The 20,843-nt window shown below is 35.6% G+C and overlaps 1 protein-coding gene across 6 annotated transcripts in view; it reads right to left on the reverse strand.

Moving 5' to 3' along the window:
* Positions 1 to 20,843, reverse strand: part of LOC126714628 (triacylglycerol lipase 2) — a 59,495-nt gene that overhangs the window by 4,600 nt on the left and 34,052 nt on the right. For 4 of the 6 annotated variants that reach the window (XM_050414854.1, XM_050414853.1, XM_050414852.1 and 1 more), the window contains 7 exons: positions 19,898 to 20,038; positions 18,092 to 18,202; positions 17,640 to 17,783; positions 17,507 to 17,547; positions 17,326 to 17,405; positions 17,134 to 17,229; positions 16,140 to 16,768 (listed from right to left, as the gene is read on the reverse strand). The exons of the other annotated variants lie outside the window; for them this stretch is intronic. In XM_050414854.1, coding sequence (XP_050270811.1) covers positions 16,416 to 16,768; positions 17,134 to 17,229; positions 17,326 to 17,405; positions 17,507 to 17,547; positions 17,640 to 17,783; positions 18,092 to 18,202; positions 19,898 to 20,038 — 966 coding nt within the window. In that variant the 3' untranslated portion in view covers positions 16,140 to 16,415. Of the gene's footprint in view, positions 1 to 16,139; positions 16,769 to 17,133; positions 17,230 to 17,325; positions 17,406 to 17,506; positions 17,548 to 17,639; positions 17,784 to 18,091; positions 18,203 to 19,897; positions 20,039 to 20,843 lie in introns of those variants that run through there. 6 annotated transcript variants of the gene reach the window in all.

Raw genomic sequence — 20,843 nt, forward strand, 5'->3', positions numbered from 1 at the left:
ATTTTAATGGCTACTTTGTAAGAGTCTGATATGACTTCACATATCATTAACGTACATGCGTAACCTAACTCATTTTTTCTTTAAGTAGATGCGTAAATCATGCCTTCCCTTTTAAAAGACACTTTTGTTCAAGGCTTTTCTTTTAGCTAACTTGGACCTCATCATATGCTTATAAAAGAAACCAAACATTCAAAGCGGAATCATTCCAAAGTTTTTACCTTGACAAATTAAAGCAGATAGACTCAAGACCATGGTGTCGGGTTTGACCCTTTTTTGTGCAAACTGACGCGGATTTGACCCTTTTTTGTGTCAAGACTCAAGACCATGGTGTCGGGTTTCACACCAAAAAATGGCATAGTTTCCTGGGGAAGACTAGACTAGACTAGACTCTTCCTGTTATGTCTTATTAGTCCTCACTCCTCAAAACAGGACTAGAAAAAACCCCACCTTATTAATTTTACATGCATGAAACGCTGTCAAAAAATAACTAAATATGTATATATATATATATATATATATATATATATATATATATATATATCATTCACTTACGACAGTAACCCCATGTTGTATTAAGACTGGTTGCTGCTTAGTCCCAGCAGTACCCCCAACACGACCTTCTGGGATCCTTTGCACACTGAGTATATACCCATCTTTGGTTATCACCTGAAAATTAAATTTACATGCACACGTTAATTCACATCTATACTTATGTTTGATTAAAAGCCAAACTATAATATATGTAATAGTTATGCATGAGAAATTTACTTCATGCTCCTCGCATTTGTAGCCATGTACAGTCACTGAAGATGCGCATAGACCATTCTCTGGTGAAGCTACAGCACCCTTATTTAGGCTAAAGGAACCACGAATTGAGCTATGTGCTTGATGAGGCTGAACTGCCAAGACAAGGACATAGAAGCTCCAAGCAGCCAAACCCAACAAGCCAGGGACACCCATATTGTTGGTTTTGTGTGATAAGTTTGAGAATGGACCTTCCCTTTATATAAGAGTAAAAAAGAAAGAATATTACGAGTACGTGGGAAAACAAACTGGTTTTCTTTCTTTCTTTCTTTCTTTCTGGCTAACTGACCAAAAATATAAAATACTTGGCACTTTTCACGTTCTTTCCCCCGGGAAAGGAATGGGTTGGCGTGGCCGTGTGGGTCCCAATTGGGGTCCTTCTTGAAAATTGCTAACTAAGCAAATGGATATGGAGGAATCATGACTCTCAACAGTCTCTTATATAGCTACAAATTTCTGAAACTAGAAACAGATTGCGAGGATATATAGGGGCTGTTTGGTAACGTTAGGTGAAAAAGTGTGTGAAAATACGTGTAATATTGTTTAAAAACTGAAAACGTGTTTAAACACATATACCAAACGGACCCATTGGAACTAGTCCTATCAAAAGCAAATTTGAGGGAAAGCAAATATAGACATAAAAAACAACTAGCCTCATTACACACGATTCGCGCATGTAATGAGACTTATTTTTTTAGCCACAAAAAAAAAAAAAACTCTGTGTTTTTATTTTATATATATTTTTATTTTGAAATTATAATTTATAAGTGGATAAAACAATTTGGAAATTAACAGCAAAGCGGTTCTATTTTTTAGGCAATGTTTTAGTGGGAGTTAGAGTTGCATTTTTACCGAATTGTTCATTAGTTTTGTCTCTACTTAAACATAGAGGTGTAGAGGTATTTTTGAACTAAAAAATGAGGAATCCAAATTTTTAGGCAATGTTTTAGTGGGAGTTAGAGTTGCATTTTTACCGAATTATTCATTAGTTTTGTTTCTACTTAAACATAGGAGTGTAGGGGTATTTTTGAATTAAAAAACAAGGAATCCAAATAAGGGAAGCTCCTTAAATAATAGTATAGATATATCATATATATAAATATATATATATATATATATATATATGGTATATTTATTGAGATTTACTTAAATTTGAGGCTATACTTTCAAATCCATATCATATTAACTTTATATAAGATGTATGTGATGCATGTCTTGTTTATTTATGCCATAATTAATTTACAGGGGGTGCTTATTTTGGATTAGGATCATTTAGAGTTCGGATAATTGTATTGTTGAATTCCTAAAATCTTATTCTCTTATCCATTTATTTATTTTTTGATAAAATTATCCATTTACTTTAAAATAAATGCATTGTATTTTGACACATTATTCTATACTACTTATAAGAGGATTCCTCTGTTTGGACTAGACTTTTATGTGATTCATAAATACCCCCCTAAATTAACCTTACATTTAATAGAGAAAAAACTTAAGGACAATCCAGTAAAAATATATCTCAAACTCTACTTAAAATACCTACAAAATAAGAAACTTTCCTACTAATTCATGTCTTCAAAAAAAACTTATCCAAAATTTTAAATAAATAAATAAAATTATGACACTAGACCACAAAAAAAAAAACCTCACCAAAATAGTAATAGTAGAAGCTTTTTAAAATGTTAATAACACATTAAAATTTGATCCATTCATTTCACAATGAATGAATAGGATTTTCAAAACTCTTTGTAGAGTCACCCTAAAAACTCTAAATGATCTTAATCCATTTGGCGGGATAAACAAGTAATTTTTTTTATTAATCTTGTATATTCCATTTTCCTTTCTATAAATAAAAAAAGTTTTGATAAGTAATTTAATTCAAATTCTATTTCAAGTTAGATAAATTAAGGTGGATTAGATCTGCTAATGAAATGTGGATATGATCTAGATCTCTGCAAGTAACCTCTAAGAAATTTTACTGACAAGACTGTCGCTTTTTCTACTATGGATAGTATTCAAGAATAGCTTAATATTCGACTTTTTGACATAATCTTTCCATGTTCTTACGAGGAACCAAGACCAATTTTGGTTCCTAATTGAGTCCAACACTAAAAATGACAATATGAAGATATGATTCATGTAAATGCATGAGCCTCAAGTTGCAAATTTGTTTTCTTTTTTAAGTGGCTAGGTACTTTAATTTAGATGAAATATATAACTACTCTTATCTTAGGTTATAAAGGGTAAAAGATTTCGTAGTGGAATTGTGAGCAATAAGGGGATAGATTAAACTTGGGGATTGATTTGGGAACTACTAATTGACCTTATAATTGAGGTGGATGCCCAGATATAGGCAGATAGATATCACTCGTAATGGAAGCAACTAATGATTTTCGTTCTTTTAGTGCTATGGTTTCAAATTGCAATTTGAACACTTGTAACCTTGTCCACTCTCATAGAAAAAGAGTGCAGACCTTTTGGAAAAAAAAGGCCATGATTTGAATAGATTTGTGTTATTTGTATTGACCCAGCTCATTTTCTTGTAGGTCAATTATTGAAAATAGTTGCCAGACGTATACCCCAAACAATTTTGTGAAAGTTAACTTAAATATGCATGATTTCAAGTAATATTTTCACCCAAAGTAAAAAGATCGGGTAAGATTGAAGTAGGTTGAAAATAGATCCAAATGTTGATAAAATATTAGTTCTTGGAAAATCTAATTTTAAATCCAATGTGTTCTAAAAGTTCTTATACCATTTAAAAAAAAAATCTTATTTTAGGCCCCAATCACTTTAATCTTTAAATAACAGAAATAGTGGATTTATTGCACAAGTTTGTTATGAATTCCCCATATATAATAAGCGAATCCAAATCTACTGTCTCACTTTTTTTACTTTTCTTCGTACAATTATAGATTATAATATCAAATCACAATAGCAATAATAACACAGCAATAAACATGCAACACAAAATTTATAAACAAAGTGGAAAACTAATGAAGAACCTCTTCAAAAGAAAAACCACTCTAGAGATCTATTTAATCTCCTTAAAAAATTCAATATATAAAAAGAAACAGTTACGATAGTCTATACTCACATAACATTTGCAATCCTAAACACTCTATGTAAATTATACAAACAATATGTTTGCCTTCCTAGTTACCACAATAGTTGTAGAACCAGGGGCGTAGCTATAGCAAGGCTTGGGGGGCCATGGTCCCCCTAAAATTTTAAAAAATTATTTTATATTATGTATAAGTATTAAAAACTTTAAAATTTTAGCTACAAAAATAGAAGTTGCCCTCCAAATGTTTGAGTTAGTTCAATGATACTCTTAAAAACCAATAGAATTTGTCAATTGACCTAGTAGTTATAGAGACAAGGTTTTTATTTTCTCTAATTCATTTTTTTGTACATATTTAATATAAAACTAGACAGATTTTGTATACTCAATGGAGTTTAAAAGATAATAAATTCCCCTAAAAAATTATTTGCAAATATAAATATGTGAAAGTTGTTAATTTTATATACAATATATGTAGAGATGTGGCTTGAATTTAGGGGCTTTTATGCACATACATGATCTATATGGGAGTTGTGGGGCCAGAGAATTCGCGGCCCAGGCCCACTCTACATTAGGGCCCAGGGCCTAAGCCGAGGAGAGCCATTGCCGAGGACGACCTCCTGCTCGGCACTTCACTAAATGCCCAAAGAAAGGAGCAAACTGAGTGTAGGAGCAGGGCAAGGGAAAAAGCTGCCAACATCATAATACAAAACCCTGCACCTGACAAGCCCATACTCTAAGCCATGCCCTTTAACTTTCCCCAACGACCCCGGACCACTCTAGGTATGGGTTAACAGGACAGGCCTGCACCCCAGAAAGTAAAACTTACATGTGGACTCTAAAAGAGAAAAGGAATACGAATATAAAAGGGAAAACTACCCAGAAGAAGGGGGGCTCTCTCTCTCTCTCTGGACCCCTGCGAAAGGGAGAAAATAGAGGACACAAGGTTCCTCGGACGCCGTTATAGGACTCAGGCCCTATAACCCGTACTAATGGAGGGCTTGGCTAGATAAGCCAAGCCCGCCTATATAAGAGCTTCCATACAAGCCATGATGAGACCGCCCATCTGTGCCCAAGGTCATACCTTTCAAACCCACTCTCTACAAATCATATTGTTGGGGCCCTTTGCATACGAGCCCAACGTCATTCATGGGTCGTTACAAATCGTGTCCCTACAATTGGCGCCGTCTGTGGGAAGGCTTGCGCGTTGGCTCAGGTGGCGGTGGAGTTGAGCCTTTGTCAAGCAAAGGTCTGTGAGGGTGCCTTCATTTCCAGCTACATGTTGTTGTTGTTCCAACATAAGTTTCCACTAGGAGCTATGCCTGGCAGTACCAAGGGCGCGGGCAATTCTAGGGGCTTCCAACATCAAGCTAACCCCTCCCCATTTTGGTCAAGGGGCTAACCTTTGGAAAATAAATAAAAAACTACAAGTTTTGGACAAAACTAAGGCCTTGCATGGTCCTCGGACTCAAGCCTTTGGGGAAACCAACTACTTAGAAGAAAAACTACAAGTTTTGGACAGAACCAAGGCCTTGCATGGTCCTCGGACTTAAGCCTCTGGGGAAACCAATTACTTAGAAGAAAAACTACAAGTTTTGGACAGAATCAAGGTCTTGCATGGTCCTCGGATTCAAGCCTCTGGGGAAACCAACTACTTAGAAGAAAAACTACAAGTTTTGGACAGAACTAAGGCCTTGTATAGTCCTCGGACTCAAGCCTCTGGGGAAACCAACTACTTAGAAGAAAAACTACAAGTTTTGGACAGAACCAAGGCCTTGTATGGTCCTCGGACTCAACCCTCTGGGGAAACCAACTACTTAGAAGAAAAACTACAAATTTTGGACTGAACCAAGGCCTTGTATGGTCCTCGGACTTAAGCCTCTGGGGAAACCAACTACTTAGAAGAAAAACTACAAGTTTTGGACAGAACCAAGGCCTTGTATGGTCCTCGGACTCAAGTCTCTAGGGAAACCAACTACTTAGAAGAAAAACTACAAGTTTTGGACAGAACCAAGGCCTTGTATGGTCCTCGGACTCAAGCCTATGGGGAAACCAATTACTTAGAAGAAAAACTACAAAGTTTTGGACAGAACCAAGGCCTTGTATGGTCCTCGGACTCAAGCCTATGAGGAAACCAACTACCTAGAAGAGACAACATGGGGTTTGGGCATGACCTGGACGTTACATGGACCTTAGAATCTATCCGAGGAGAATTCCCCCATTGATAGTTGGGCTAATCCCTAAACTGCATGGATTCCCCAGTCTACTCTCGGATCCTCAATACCAAGGGGATTGATGCAATATAGGGCAATATGTTGCCAAAAACACCGTCGAAGTCCCTCACTGCTCGGCTACCCTCTCGGATGAATTATCTAGAGTTTATCGTTCTCGGACGGTCGCCTTGCATGCATTACGAAGCACTCAGCCGTTATCTCGGTTAGTTCCGGGAATTTAATTTATTGAGAATTACCATTGTTATACTTGATAATGTCAGTAAGTTCAAACTAGTAGGAATTTGTTTTAAGGTTTTTTCCTGCTCTAAGTACCATTAAAGGAAAGTGTACGTTTTATATTCATGAATAAAGTAGTTGTTGCAGAAAAGAAAAGTATTTGAGAGTAAGCAAATTCATTTCTTATTAAGACAAAAGAACAGTACAGCGTACAATGAAGGAGCTTAAATAAGCTCATACTAAAACTAACTACACAAGCGAAAAGTAAAGATACAAGGGAATGAAGGAAAAGCTGAAGAAGAGGTGCAGAGAAAAGCCGCGCTGCCGCTTCAAAATTTCGTCTAAGGAAGCCATTCCTCAATACTTTTACATGCCTATACCTCAGGCAGTCAAAGAACCCAACTTGGGGCCTACACCGTTGAAGAAAAGGTGCAGAGAGCCCGGCTTCGGGCTAGCGTAGCTGAAGAAAAGGTGCAGGGAACCCAACTTGAGGCCCGCACCATTGAAGAAAAGGTGCCGGGAGCCGGAAGTTGAGGAGCCTCCACAAAATCATGCCTGCGATAAAGCAGACGGCGTTGATGGCGAAAAATCTTACTTCTGACGCACCAAGAATCTGGTGCGACCAGTACCTGCTTCGTATTTTGACTGAAAGAGGGAGAAATACCATTTCCCCCTTTGTCAAGACGGAAGACTAACTTGAATCTGTGCCTCCCCTGTCCAGACCACGCCACCTTGAGTCTCGGAAGGACCCGGCGCCTCTGTGGCGGATGTAGTTCCAATACCCCAGTCCATGTCTCAAACATATTGTACAAGGGGTGGATAACACTAAGCATGAAAACTGCGATTATGGCTAAAGGATTAGGATTTCGAAGAGAGCTGAAGGGTTTGTATGTAAGGAGAACAACCTCCTATCCTACACATATAAAGGGTAAGGTGGTGACATTCAATTCATGTAGCTTTCCAAGGAATGCTACGGACAAGGAATAGTTGGCTCAAGTTCCAACACCATTCGTGACCGTAGGATCTGAAGATCCTCGTGAAGGCACGCCTCGAGTATAGAAGCGTCAAAGGACTCCGCGTGAGTGGGTAAAGGAATGCCTCTTAATTTGGCACGTCTCCCGTGTAAATGGAAAAACACAAATATTAATGGAGTGTAGAATCAGAGTAAGCTATGATGTAAGCCCAACATTATCAAAACCCTCCTCCCCAACTAAAAGTCGGGAAGCAGGCTTTTGAGGGGCTATTGTGGGGCTAGAGAATTTGCGGCCCATGCCCACTCTACATTAGGGCCCAGGGCCCAAGTCGAGGAGAGCCATTGCCGAGGACGACCTCCTGCTCGGCACTTCACTAAATGCCCAAAGAAAGGAGCAAACTGAGTGTAGGGGCAGGGCAAGGGAAAAAACTGCCAACATTATAATACAAAACCTTGCACCTGACAAGCCCATACTCTAAGTCATGCCCTTTAACTTTCCCCAACGACCCCGGACCACTCTAGGTATGGGTTGACAGGACAGGCCTGCACCCCAGAAAGTAAAACTTACACGTGGACTCTAAAAGAGAAAAGGAACACGAATATAAAAGGGAAAACTACCCAGAAGAAGGGGGGCTCTCTCTCTCTCTCTCTGGACCCCTGCGAAAGGGAGAAAATGGAGGACACAAGGTTCCTTGGACGCCGTTATAGGACTCAGGCCTTATAACCCGTACTAATGGAGGGCTTGGCTAGATAAGCCAAGCCCGCCTATATAAGAGCTTCCATACAAGCCATGATGAGACCGCCTACCTGTACCCAAGGTCATGCCTTTCAAGCCCACTCTCTACAAATCATATTGTTGGGGCCCTTTGCATACGAGTCCAACGTCATTCATGGGTCGTTACAAATCGTGTCCCTACAGGAGTAATTCCAGTATAAGTGGATTTACTTGTTTTTTGCCTAGTTTAAATTGAACTAGGACTCCTTGTTTTGGATGACTTGTCATTTGGTGGAGTTCTACTTGAATTGGATCTCTTTTCACGTGGTGAAGGAGACTTGTTCTCATATTAGTCTTAGAATTCTAATTGACTTTGTGGAGTCCAACATGAGATTGATTTGATTTAGCTGACCTTGAGAGACAGCCATGTGATTTAGAGTTATATATACATGGAGTAGACTTTGTCTTTTGCTTGGATTAGTATGGTGCACGTGGACACAAGGAAATTGCATTACAAATTCTATTGCTCGAAGGAATTGCATCTTTGCCGACTTGAATATCCAATATAAACAGATTGTGTTGCGGCAAATTTAGAGTTTTGTGTGTGTGAGAAAAAGAGGCTGTCTTTTATTTGGTTCTTTGATATTTGTGTGTTGCAATTTGGAATAGTGAGAGAGATTTGTTACTGCTTGGTTTTGGTTTTGTAGTTTGGTGATTTGCTATTTCTTTGTGTGCTGCAACTTTTGAATTTGATTTGTGGCTCTCTCTTTGGTTTGTGCGCAATTCGCATTTGGTATTTGATATTTGTATTTGGTAATTGTGAACCTTTAGTTCTTTGGTTTTGTATTTGTGAGAGAGAGCAATTTGGGTGTATTTGGGATTTGGGTTTGTGAGAGTGCCTCCACACCAATTTGTATTATCTCAAATTTGTTCGTCGTTGCCTGTAGATATAGGCTATTGCTGAACCACGTAAATCTTGATGTTTTGTGTCTATTTTATTTTGGATTAATTTTCTTCATTCCAATTAATTGTTTGAGATCTTTCTCAAGCCTAAAATATTTTCACGATCAATCTTGATAAATTTGAACTTCCGCTATTTTACAATAACATATTTATAAATTATGACCTACTTTAGTACCAAAATATTAATGTTTATATTTGTGTATGTGCATTTACACGTGTGTGATGATTTATCTTGACTCGAGACTAATATATTAGTAACAAAATTTGGTCCCCCAAACAAAAAATCCTAGCTCCACCCCTGTAGAACTTCTTAAATTTTTTAATAATGATCTTCTCCATGAAAAAATTAACCTAGTTCGCATGAACAAGAACCTCAGGTACTCCAACAAACTTCTCAAAGATTTGTACCAACACTGAACTCATTTGGTTTAAACTCTAGTTTCACAAACAGTTTAAAGCTCAAGTTGCATAGGAAAACACTAGTTTTTCTTATTTTTGTTCTAGGCCCAAGAATAACGTTTGTCAATTTAGGCTTAACAGTTGAAGATGTGAAAGTTTTAGTTTGGTTTTAGTAGTCTTTCTTGCTTCTAAAAGTCATGCAACAATCATCAAAAAAAAAAAAAAAAAAAGTTGTGCCAACGATGCTTTATATAGCGCACAAAGTAGTGTTAAAATCCAATATAACCTTTCTTCTAGTAGAATTCAAATGGCAAATCTTGACAATTTTTCTCAAGTGAAACTATTGAAAACAGCAAAATTGCGCCAAATTTGAACGACTTTGTCTCACACTTTTTAAATCCAAATTGGGTTAAATTTGAATCTATTTCAAAGCCCCATACCATATATATGGATACCTTCTAATGAAATAAGCTTCATTCAAAAATTAATTGTGGTGCAAAAAATATGGCTAAAAGATCATCAAATTATGATCTTTGAGAAAATTGAAATTTTGTCGTCTTAATTTATGCCATTTGTAACCCAAACTCAACCCTAACACAATTTTATTGATAAAATCCAATTTTGACACTATGATTTGCAAAAACATTTATAAATCCTAACAGATCTAAATAACAATTAACTGATTTCAACAACCTCATGTAACCTTGGTATTTAATGAAAATCTTGAAGATTAATTGACATATATTAACATGAATCAATGATGGTGACCGTTCTGAAAATATTGTGTAAGGCCAATGGGGAAAGACAGAGTATGAGCCCCCCATCCGTGAAAGGCGAAACCCAAAATCCACGATGCTTAACATCAAACCCATCGCAATTATACAATTTTATCATTTGGAAAGGCATCGAAAAAGTTTAAAATGGAAGGAATCATTGGAAACAAGCTATTCATGTGAACCCCACCTTTAGTTTCATTATTATGAAATGGCCTTTGACAAAATATTGCCTTTTTCACACCTTGCACATATGAGAATCAAGTCCTAGTTAAGTGGAGAAAATAACACAATTAATTGTTTGTACCTCTGCAACTTTTATCGTATTTTATAACAAAAAGTTATATATATACACACAACTTTAACAGTTAAGTGGAAGTATCTCTTGGGTAGCTCAATTTGAATTCACACAGCAAACCCAAAAAGGGACCCTAGTAAAGCCTCAATTGCAGGTGCATGGGGAAGGGGATCAGGAAAATCTTGGTCCAATTTGAGTCTTTGATGATGAAATACATGGGATCCAACTTAGAAGAGATAGGAAAATCTTGATTGTGCACCACATTTTTATCATTTGGAATCTGACTTAAGACTAGAGTTAGCAACAATCCACACGTTAAACCCGTCAAACCCAAAGGATATACTACTTTGCGCGCAAAAGAATACCACGTTTTGAGTGTATACAGTATATACTCATTCATACACATTTTTGTTTAGCTAGAATTTATAAGTTCATCTTTTAGCTTTTAGTTTTTATGTACAACTTTTCAAAATCTTTTTTTTTTTTCTTACTTTTTAAAAGTTTTTCAATAAACAATTATATAAATTGTTCCCAAACGGACAAATTTATATGCAGGAACATGCATCGCGTACGTCATGGGATACATCGTTAGCAATATTCAAGAGCATAAGCAATGCATGTGCCTCGGGTAAGACCGTAAAAAGAAAAAGGTTGGCGTTGATTTGTCATTGGGCCTCCAATTTCGAGCCCAAACTGAGTGTTTCTGTTCAGCCCAACCCATTAAAAGCTAAAATCTCATCCCTTACTAAGCAGTAAACTGATCTGCACATTCCACGGAGCTCTAATTATATTGCACAGTGAAAATTTTTAATTTAATAAAAGCAAAATATTAGTTTTGAGGACAAACTTGATGTAGGGATATGAAAATCACCCTTAGTTCCATAGCTCATTTATCTAGAAACATATCCTTCAATTTATTGACAAAACTGCAGTTTTTTTTTAGAGTTTCAACCTATGACATCCGTTCCTAATGATAATTCTTTATTATCAAATTAAGACACCAATCGGTTTTTGGTGTAGACGGAGATTGAATCCCAGATTTCTCATTCAAACATTAGAGATTTCAACATATATATATATATATATATATATATTACATGTAAAATTAATGTATCTTTGTCATGTGGCTCATTAATTTTTAAGATAATTAATTTACTTAAGGTGAAACTCTATTAAAGTTTCAAATGGCTCATTGATTATTAACATAATTAATAAGTATTTTTTTAATAACGCAATTGATTTTTGATCGTTCCCCTCAGTCAAATCTATTCACAACCAATAAGAAATGTTATTAGTAATCTTAAACTCAAAGATCAAGGTCAGAAAATGCCATAATCAAAAGAAAATTGACTTGATGATATTTTATGAAAAAACTTCCTCTTTGATTCACTACTTCTAGTGAATCTTAGTGTTTTCCCTTAAGATTTCTGTGTGTTTTGAAAATGTACCATGTATGGCTATTTATATTGTGAAAAGGGGGTTTGGAACGGCTCCCAAACAATGTGGGATTCGTTCCAAACAATGTGGGATTTGTTTCAAACGATGTGATATTCGTTTCAAACCTCAACATTAATGCAGAAAACTTGTTTTTATTTTTATTTTTATTTTTATTTTTTATTTATTTATTTTTTATGTTTTTGAAACCCTACATTTGCGTGTAGGATCAAGCCTACATGCGCATGCTTCATGGTTGCGCGCGCAGGCTGATTCCTGCTTGTGCACGTCGAGGGCTTCCTTGGCTTTACTTTTCCAAAAATAGATTTATTTTCTCATTAAAAATTACATTTTTTTTTTATTTTAACATTTCTCAAGTCAATTTAACATCTGATTGAGCCTTAAACCAATTTTGGGTTTTAGAATTTTAGCAACATTGGGGAACGAGGCCTTGAGTCGTAAAGGGTACAAAATGCGGTGTGTGTGTGTGTGTGTGTGTATATATGTTGATGCCCACTTTTGACAAAAAGGCCCAATGGGAGAAGAAGGCCAACAATATGAAGAAGATGGGGGAAAATAGTAAAGTAAAACCCATCAGGCTAGAATGGCAAGAATAATGGTCAACAGGCCCACAAAAATAGTAAATGGGCCGAGGAAGCCCAAGGAATGAAGGTAGTAAACCTATGGGAGTAGTAAGATGTGGAGAAGAAGTAATTGAGCCAAGGAAGCCCAAGAAATGAATTAGTAAATTCGTAGGGTTGGCATAAAGGCCAAGAAGCCCGAAAGGTAATAAAAGGTAAGGATGTGGTAATTGAGCCGAAGAAATCCAAAGGATTTAGCAAAAACCCATGGGAGTGAAAGAGGTAAGGAAGAAGAAAATGGGTTGAGGAAGCTCGAGGAATGAAATGGGCTGAGGAAGCCCAAGGGATGGAATGGGCTGGCTCAGTAGGAATGTTGGCCAGTGAAGCCCAAAAGAAGAAAGAATGTAGAAAATGGACTAGCAAGAGCCTCAGCCTGTAAGCCTAGAGGTAACAACAAAGCAAAAGAGAGGTAATATCATAGCAGGAGTAGTGCAGTGGCATGGCAGGATCATCAGCCAGCCCACGGACATGGGAAAGAAGGGGACATGGGCCAGGTAGGAGGGAGAGGGCTCGCACCCAAGCAATGCCTAGTCTAAAGAGGAGATGGAATGCATAGAACGAAAGCCCAAAGGCCCATGTGTCTTTCACGCTGCAAGAGTTAAACAGATACCAGAACATACAACAAAACCAGACAAACCCAGAGGCAATGGCAAACGTGTGAAGGCCATAAAAGTAATAGATTCAAACCGAAGTGGAGCATGCACATAGGGCTCAGGCACCACCTACCTGTACCCAGCCAATACAGGGAAGGTGGGCCATGGGTCAAAGGTATGAAAAGGTGTGGTCTAGCAATGGGGAGAGGGGGGGGGGGGGGGAGCCTATTTTGGGGTTCTTGCTCAAATTCTTTTAAGGAGAAATGTCTTACTGGGATGACATCTCACCCAAAAGAAGTAAACATAAGCTGGAATCACTAAATGCATGTCATAGAGGTAGGTAAAGGAGATGTTTAATTCTTATCCAGATGAGAGTATTAAGAGAGGTAGGAGACAAAACCAAAACCATTTTTGTCTAGGAATGAGGCGTGGTGTAGCCTACACAATGTAATAGTAGTGGCTGAGCAGCCGACAGACCAATGGGCAGTCTTAGAAGGACACCCAAAATGAGTCAAAAAGGGTAAAGGGGTAAAAATGGTAAATTATGTCATGGTAGGCAATATTAAAAGCCATAGGCGTGTATAGTGAAGGAAGGGGGAACGACAACAAACAAAAAAGAGAGGTAGAAAGAAAGAAAAGGAAGCAGAGTAAACAAAGAAACAAAAAGAAAAAGGAATGATACAGAAATCCCAAAAAAAGGGAAGAAACATGAGTGATAGGAGTAGCGGCATGCATCAATTGGCTACCCATTTCTCTCCCTCTCAATAGACCCACTCTCTGATAAGCTAAGAATTCAAGTTTAAGCCATTTAGGTCCTTTTTTCCTAAGTGTGTAATCTTTACGGCAGAAGTTCCCTCTGAGGTTACCCACATCGGAGATCGGTTCCCTTTTTGGGCTTGTGTCTGCTGAAGAGCTAAGTCCATTTCTTTGGCAGACAAATCCTTTCTTTCTTTTTTGATCAAAGACTAACTCGTTATCATACTGCTAAAACTTTTTGCCGTGGTCTTGTTATTTGTAATCGTATTGCTCTATTCTCCCTTGCTATGTTATTCACATATTATTGTTATTAGTAGAAATGTTTTAGTTATCTTGCTGCATCGTGCTTCCTACTGTAATACCTATAACAGTCTTTCCTGTCATGAGCACGCGGTACATTCAAGGTTCCTACTAGGATGCGTCTGTATGGGGATGGTCCAACTTGTGCAGAAGCCAGCTTAAGGTGTGTTTCAATTAGGCTAATCTCAACTCTCCTACCTCAGAATCACGGGCCATGGTACAACAGGAGAAATCAAGTCCAAAACACAAAAAAGGCCCACCACAATATATATATATATATATATATATATATATATATATATACTAATATTAATAGGCAAAGCTTAGAAAAAATCCAATTAGATATTAATTGGATTATCAATTTCACACCACGTGTCCCATTTAATTTTTAATTTTGTGTCAAATGAATTATTGAGTGTTAAAATCTAAAAGTCCAAATCCAATTAGATTCTAAATTGGATTTCAATTGGAGTCCAATTTTCGGCTATATGTCCATCTAAGTTTTTTAATTTTTGTGGTAAGTGAATTATTGGGTGCAAAAACCGTAAAGTCCAAAATAAATTAAATTCTAAAATCCATAAAGTCTAAAAACTATACATTTCTAAAATATAAAATGAGAAACCATTACAAATTAAAAAAAGTATGATTTAAAAAAGTGTAAACTAATACAATGTATAATTTGAACTATATAATTGTAACTATTTTTAATTATACTCGTGCATATATACGGGGTTATATACTAGTTAGCAAAACAGATTAAAATTAAAATTTGATTTTCCTTGGGTTCAAATGTTGTTTAGACTCGACAAGTAAATGTTAATTTTAGTAAAGTACTAAATTGAAGGGTTTTAGTAAGAGTAATGTTAAGATAGATAGGGAATAATAGGGAAGTATGACGATGAGGTGGGAAATATTAGCAAAATTAATTGCTAAGCTTCCATGATTATTTATTGTATAGATAGCCTGGTATGACCTCGTCACTCTTGAAATTCTAGTTTCGTCCTTAGTTTTAAAGGGGAAAATAAAGTAACTTTTTAAGTCTAGCATGCGTGCTCAAATTCTGAGTCCTCACTATATAAATCAAATCTATTTAGATTGTTAGATGGAGTCAATAGAAATCTTCCAAGATGTCTACTCACTTCAATATCTTCCAAATTTGTATTGGAATGTACATGTTTTGGGCTTGAAAAGTAGTCTACAAGGTAGAAAATAACGGTTTCTTGTTTGTATTAAGGATGACTATCTTATAGATTCATTCTATAATCTTGTTGACAATCTTCATCCACGTTCTTAGTTATTTCCAATCAAACAGAAAGTGCACATTTAGGAAAGTATATCTTTCCCACTTACTTTCCCACTTACTTTATTTTTTCCTCAAATTGTAGGAAAGTATATAAAATATTCAAAATTGTAAGTCGAATCATGGACGGAGGTATTATTGGACTTTTTTTGGGTGGGGGGATGTTAGTAATTTTGTTCAATAAAATTATTTTGCCCCCTTTAACAATATCATTGATTCTTTTAAGAGTAATTCTACATTCACAAATGTTTTTTACAAACTATTGAGTTAGCAAATTTTTACTGGTTTGCATTTAGGCTCATTACTTACATCATTTTTTTACTTACGAATAACCACTATTCACTACATCAGGGGGGGATGTTAGTAATTTTGTTCAATAAAATTGCTTTGCCCCCTTTAACAATATCATTGATTTTTTTAAGAGTAATTCTACATTCACAATTTTTTTTTTATAAACTATTGAGTTAGCAAATTCTTACTGGTTTGCATCTAGGCCCATCACTTACATCATTTTTTTACTTACGAATAACCACTACTCATTATATCAGTAATTTATAATAAAAAAAATTTGAAACTCTAGCATTTTCCTCTTTTTAAAGGCCATAAAAAAATTATATCTAAAATATAAAACAAAATATTTAAGTCCAAAAAATTTAGCCTAACAACAAAAACTACATATAGCAAATTTAAAAGATATTAAACTTAGTCAACCAATTTTACATAAAATAAATTGTCTGGCCCTTTAATAAATTTTAAACTAAATAATTTTTTCCTTTGAATGCATTAAAGACAACAAAAATTAAATTAAAAAAAAAAAAACCTTCAATGGCCAAGCAAAAGCAGAGCCGAAGGCCGAAGCTGGCACGGTTAGAGGCAGAACCGCCTCCCTTTACTACTAGCTAGGTGAAGTACTTGGCCTAGTAATAAATATAAACTAGTTAATTAATGTTGATCACACAACTGAGGCCTCCATCAAGGATCGTAAGTGTTGGCCCTCAAAAAATTTAACCACTTGATTGTAAACTACATCCTTGGCATTCACTCCCATGATGAAATCTACGTGAGCATAATCCTTGATGAACTGAACTGAGAGCTTGTCTACATCATGGGACTTTAAATCATCAAGTAAATGTTTAACATCTAGGACATCAGAGAGTGCATCTTGGCCACCATAGCTAAGGAACATAGGAAGGTCATGGGGAATGTTGGAGAGGTTATAAATTGGTGGCATGGCTTCCCCATAATGCATCAAATTATAGTCATGCCTTCCATAGTTGTATTTTGCCACAACACCATTTCTAACAGCTGCAAATTTGTAGTTCAAAATCTTCCTCAATTAGTTATTCATAAGTAAATATCAATGACTTTTCTGGCAGTTTGTAACAAAGACTACCTAAAAAGAAATATTCGTGGTGAAGTACTAAGAAATAACATTAGAAAACTGACATACAACTTCCAGTTCCACACTTCCACTGTATAAAATGACATCAAAAATAGTATATACAAACTCATTCTTAGTGTAATATTGCACCTTAAGCCTTTTGATCACATGAATTTTCATACCCCAAAAAAGTAAAAAGTCATATACAGTCTCAATGAAAAGAAAAAAGTTTAAAATGCGCATCACAAGAATCAGCGTAAAAAGTTATCAAGTTCAGAAACAAACTTACTTTGAGAAAGGTGCACCATGTTCATGGTTGATGTTGACTGAGGTCCATTCGTCAGGAAGAGATCAACGATTGAGGAATTAAGGCAGCAATTTTTCCCTTGATTGAACACAAAGTACCATTGCATGAGTTAGGTTTTCTATGTATAAAATCCATTGTACTATTGAAGCTACCGATCAATGCAGAGACTAATACCAGTTAGTGCGGTTACTAAGTCGTAGCAGTCAACCCCGGGATTATCACATAGAAACTTGATAAAGTCACCCCGAGCTTTCCTATATAAAAGGATTTGCAGATCAAAACCATCAATTTAGAACATTGTAATTCTATTACATGAAGTAACTTCTATATCATCAGTAACTCTTGGGACTCTTACCCTTTGGGATTGAACTCTGCTTGACCAAATAGCGTGCGGATCTGTTGTCAAAATCAAGCATTTCTGTCATGTGCATGCTGTTTATTCTTGTTTAATAAATTAACATTATGTAGGACATCATTGATGACCTTACCTCACCAACAAAGGATTTGGCAGCAATATTGGCAAGTGCAGTTTTCATGTGGCTCAAATAAGCAATAGGACTCAACAATGCTGCGGATTTCAGCTGGTTCACTAGTTTACCTTCCGAGAAGGATGCCAAAGCTGTTAAAGTTCCCTGTCAAAGATTGCCCGAGTGTCCAAATTTTAGTAGAATACAATGGACAGTTTTTTCTAGTTATTCCAAACTTTTGAACATCACAATACTAGTACTCTCTCATTTTCAACAGAAAGTTTGGACAAATTTATTAGTATATGGCTAAAGTCATTAATGCTAGACGTCCACATAATTAAGATAACAAAATGATTCATAGCATTGCAAAGGATTTTTGCAAATCTAAGAATAATGAATATGTCTTAGATTCAAACTGTAACATATGTAGCTTTGAAGGGGTGCTTAATATGATGATGATGCTCATTGCTCACCAGGGAATGGCCCACGTAATCAATCTTCTGCCCTGTTTGCCCATACACATAGTCAAAAAGAGCTGGTAGCTCAAAGGAAACCAATTCATCCCATGACCAATTCCAGAAAGCCTGTCACATTTACAATATTGACAAACCATGAGTAACACACAATATAGAAGATGAGGGGAATTAAGAAAAGGAAAATTATAAAAATTAAATCCACATGAACCACATCAATCGATGACGTCAAATGGTCTACAATCAAATATCTTTTATAAAAGATATACTAATAAGTGAGCGTTTGCATCCACGTTTTGATGAGTTCACGTTTTCTCTTTCTTTTTTTTTTTGGCCCACAATTGTTGACTTTGGGGGGACAAATTTTACTGTTATGAACAGTAAATACACTGTTTACGTACTGTGTTGACACTGTTCATGCACTAAAAAATATTAAAAATTGGTCCCACGGTACTATTTACACATTTAAAAATTATTTTGCTACAGTGTTTTCAGTTTTCAGTTTTTAGTTTCAGCAACAATAAGCTCAATCCAAACGGACCCTAAATTGCCCATGTAACGCTTAAAAAAAAATTACCCACTTACCAACTCAATTCTCAATCTTTTTTTTTATTATATATATTTATATATATATATATATATATATATAAATAAAATGTAACAACCCAATAAGTATATAGTATAAATGATTTAACTAGGTCTGAGCACAAGCTAGGCTTGTTTTCACTTTTTTGTCCTGCTCAATGGTGACCCTATAGTTCAACAAAATTCAAACCCAATTCTAGTTTTAACTGTTACAAAATTAAGTGTTTTTTTTTTTTTTTTTTTTTTTTTGCCGAAAATAAGCCAATTTTTCAAGAAAAAAAAAAGTTTACCTCCAAAAATCTACATATGTCCTAAGATTTGATTCGTTTAGACCTCCAAATAGGTACAATTAAATTTAATGCCACACTCATTAGTGTTCCTAGATCCTTTCCTTCTTTATCATGCTCTATGATGAACCTATATACAAACCCAAAATCTAACTAAAGAAATTCATACCTATTTCCTGAGTTCCAATCAATGTCTATTTAAGTTGCTTTTCTGTTTTGATATTGACATCCACGTGGGTATTGCTAATCAACCACCGCACTTAGACTTTCAGAGCCTTTTCTTTTTTTCTATTTTGTTTTCCTTTTCTTCTGATCCGCAGCAAGTGGGAAGCAGCCAGAACCTTTCATGGTCGAAAATCAAGGAAATTGAATCCTTATAAAACAGTGATCATCTAAATTATATCATGTTATATATTCAGTTATTGGAAGATTTTATATTTTGAATTATTCAATTTTTGAAAAAAAAAATTCTTTCCTTTTTCTTTTAATTAAAGAATTTTTTTTTTAATTTTTTTAATCAAAGATGAATCCTTTATACAATTAGGATATTAATTAGGATTTGGCTAATATATCTTTCTACTTAAAACTAGTAATATCACACTTTCCCTTTGCAGCAAACTCATCTTAAAATTTCTTATTCACAATCTTTTGCCACGTCAAATAAAAGAGAGTCTAATTTGACAAAAATTTTCACTATTATTGATGTGGCAAATTATTAATAATAAATAAAAGAAAAAAAATTAAATAGTGGATTCAAAAAATTAGTAATAGTTTGTCAATTGTTATGAAACAATATTGTGAATTTTTTTTTTTATATGAAACATTTCTCTAAACAAAAAACAAGAAACCACTACTATCTATCATCATATGCAGCCTAAAATAGTTTTATGAAGTAATTAAATTGATGAGTAGTAAAGGGAAAGAGGAACAGAACCGGTTGGCCAGGGACCAAGGAGACATGTTGTCGGCTTAATCTGGTCCCTCTGGTGTTAGCAATCCACACATCAAACCCATTATTAGCTAAAATTAACGGTAGATTTTGCCCCGGAGAATTCAGAAACCATGTCAATCCATCCTGCACCCAAAAAAAAAAAAAAAAACCCAGTTAAACATGCACCACGTAACTACATCATTGAAATTCACGGACAACAAAACAAAATTGCCTTCCCATCAAAAAACAAACAAACAAATATCATGCCCGCCCATATCTCAGTTTATGTGATACTCCGCATGTTGTGGCTCAAGTAAAAAGAACACACGTAATACTGTAATAGCTCACACAAGTTAAGAAGCTATGTAGAGATATTTTCAAATCTGGTCTAGTGACTCTAGTCAGATGGAATGGAATTACGCGTGAAACGGTGCATGATTTTGCAGACCGTTTGATTTTAACAGGGTCCCTTCAACATCATAGATTAGGTGCACCCTTCAACATCATAGATTAGGTCTAGTACCACAACTAGTTTTACAACTTTGCCACAACTTTACAATGTGGCGACTTGTGAGTGATGAAATAATGGACTCATATGAATCTAATATTTTATTCCACCACTTACAACTTGACACATAAATAAATTGTGGCAAAAATTATGAACATTATTGTGGTAGTAAACATTCTCTTCTACATAACCTTCCTTTTGTCGTGGTGGCGATAAAACATCAAATGGATTATTGGAACAATCAACTAGTATTAAAAACACCTTCTCAAAAAAAAAAAAAAAAAAAAAAAAAAGTAAGTAGTAGTATTAAAAACAGATCCATATCGCTTTGGTAATGTAAACGTGACTCTTGTTGTAAATACCTTTTAGCCCCACACACACACAAAAGAGTGATTAAGTGTCCGTTTGTTTCCACATTTTGAGCCCAAAAAGGGCTTTTTG

This window comes from Quercus robur, chromosome 2, assembly GCF_932294415.1.
Source record: "Quercus robur chromosome 2, dhQueRobu3.1, whole genome shotgun sequence".
NCBI classification, from domain to species: domain Eukaryota; kingdom Viridiplantae; phylum Streptophyta; class Magnoliopsida; order Fagales; family Fagaceae; genus Quercus; species Quercus robur.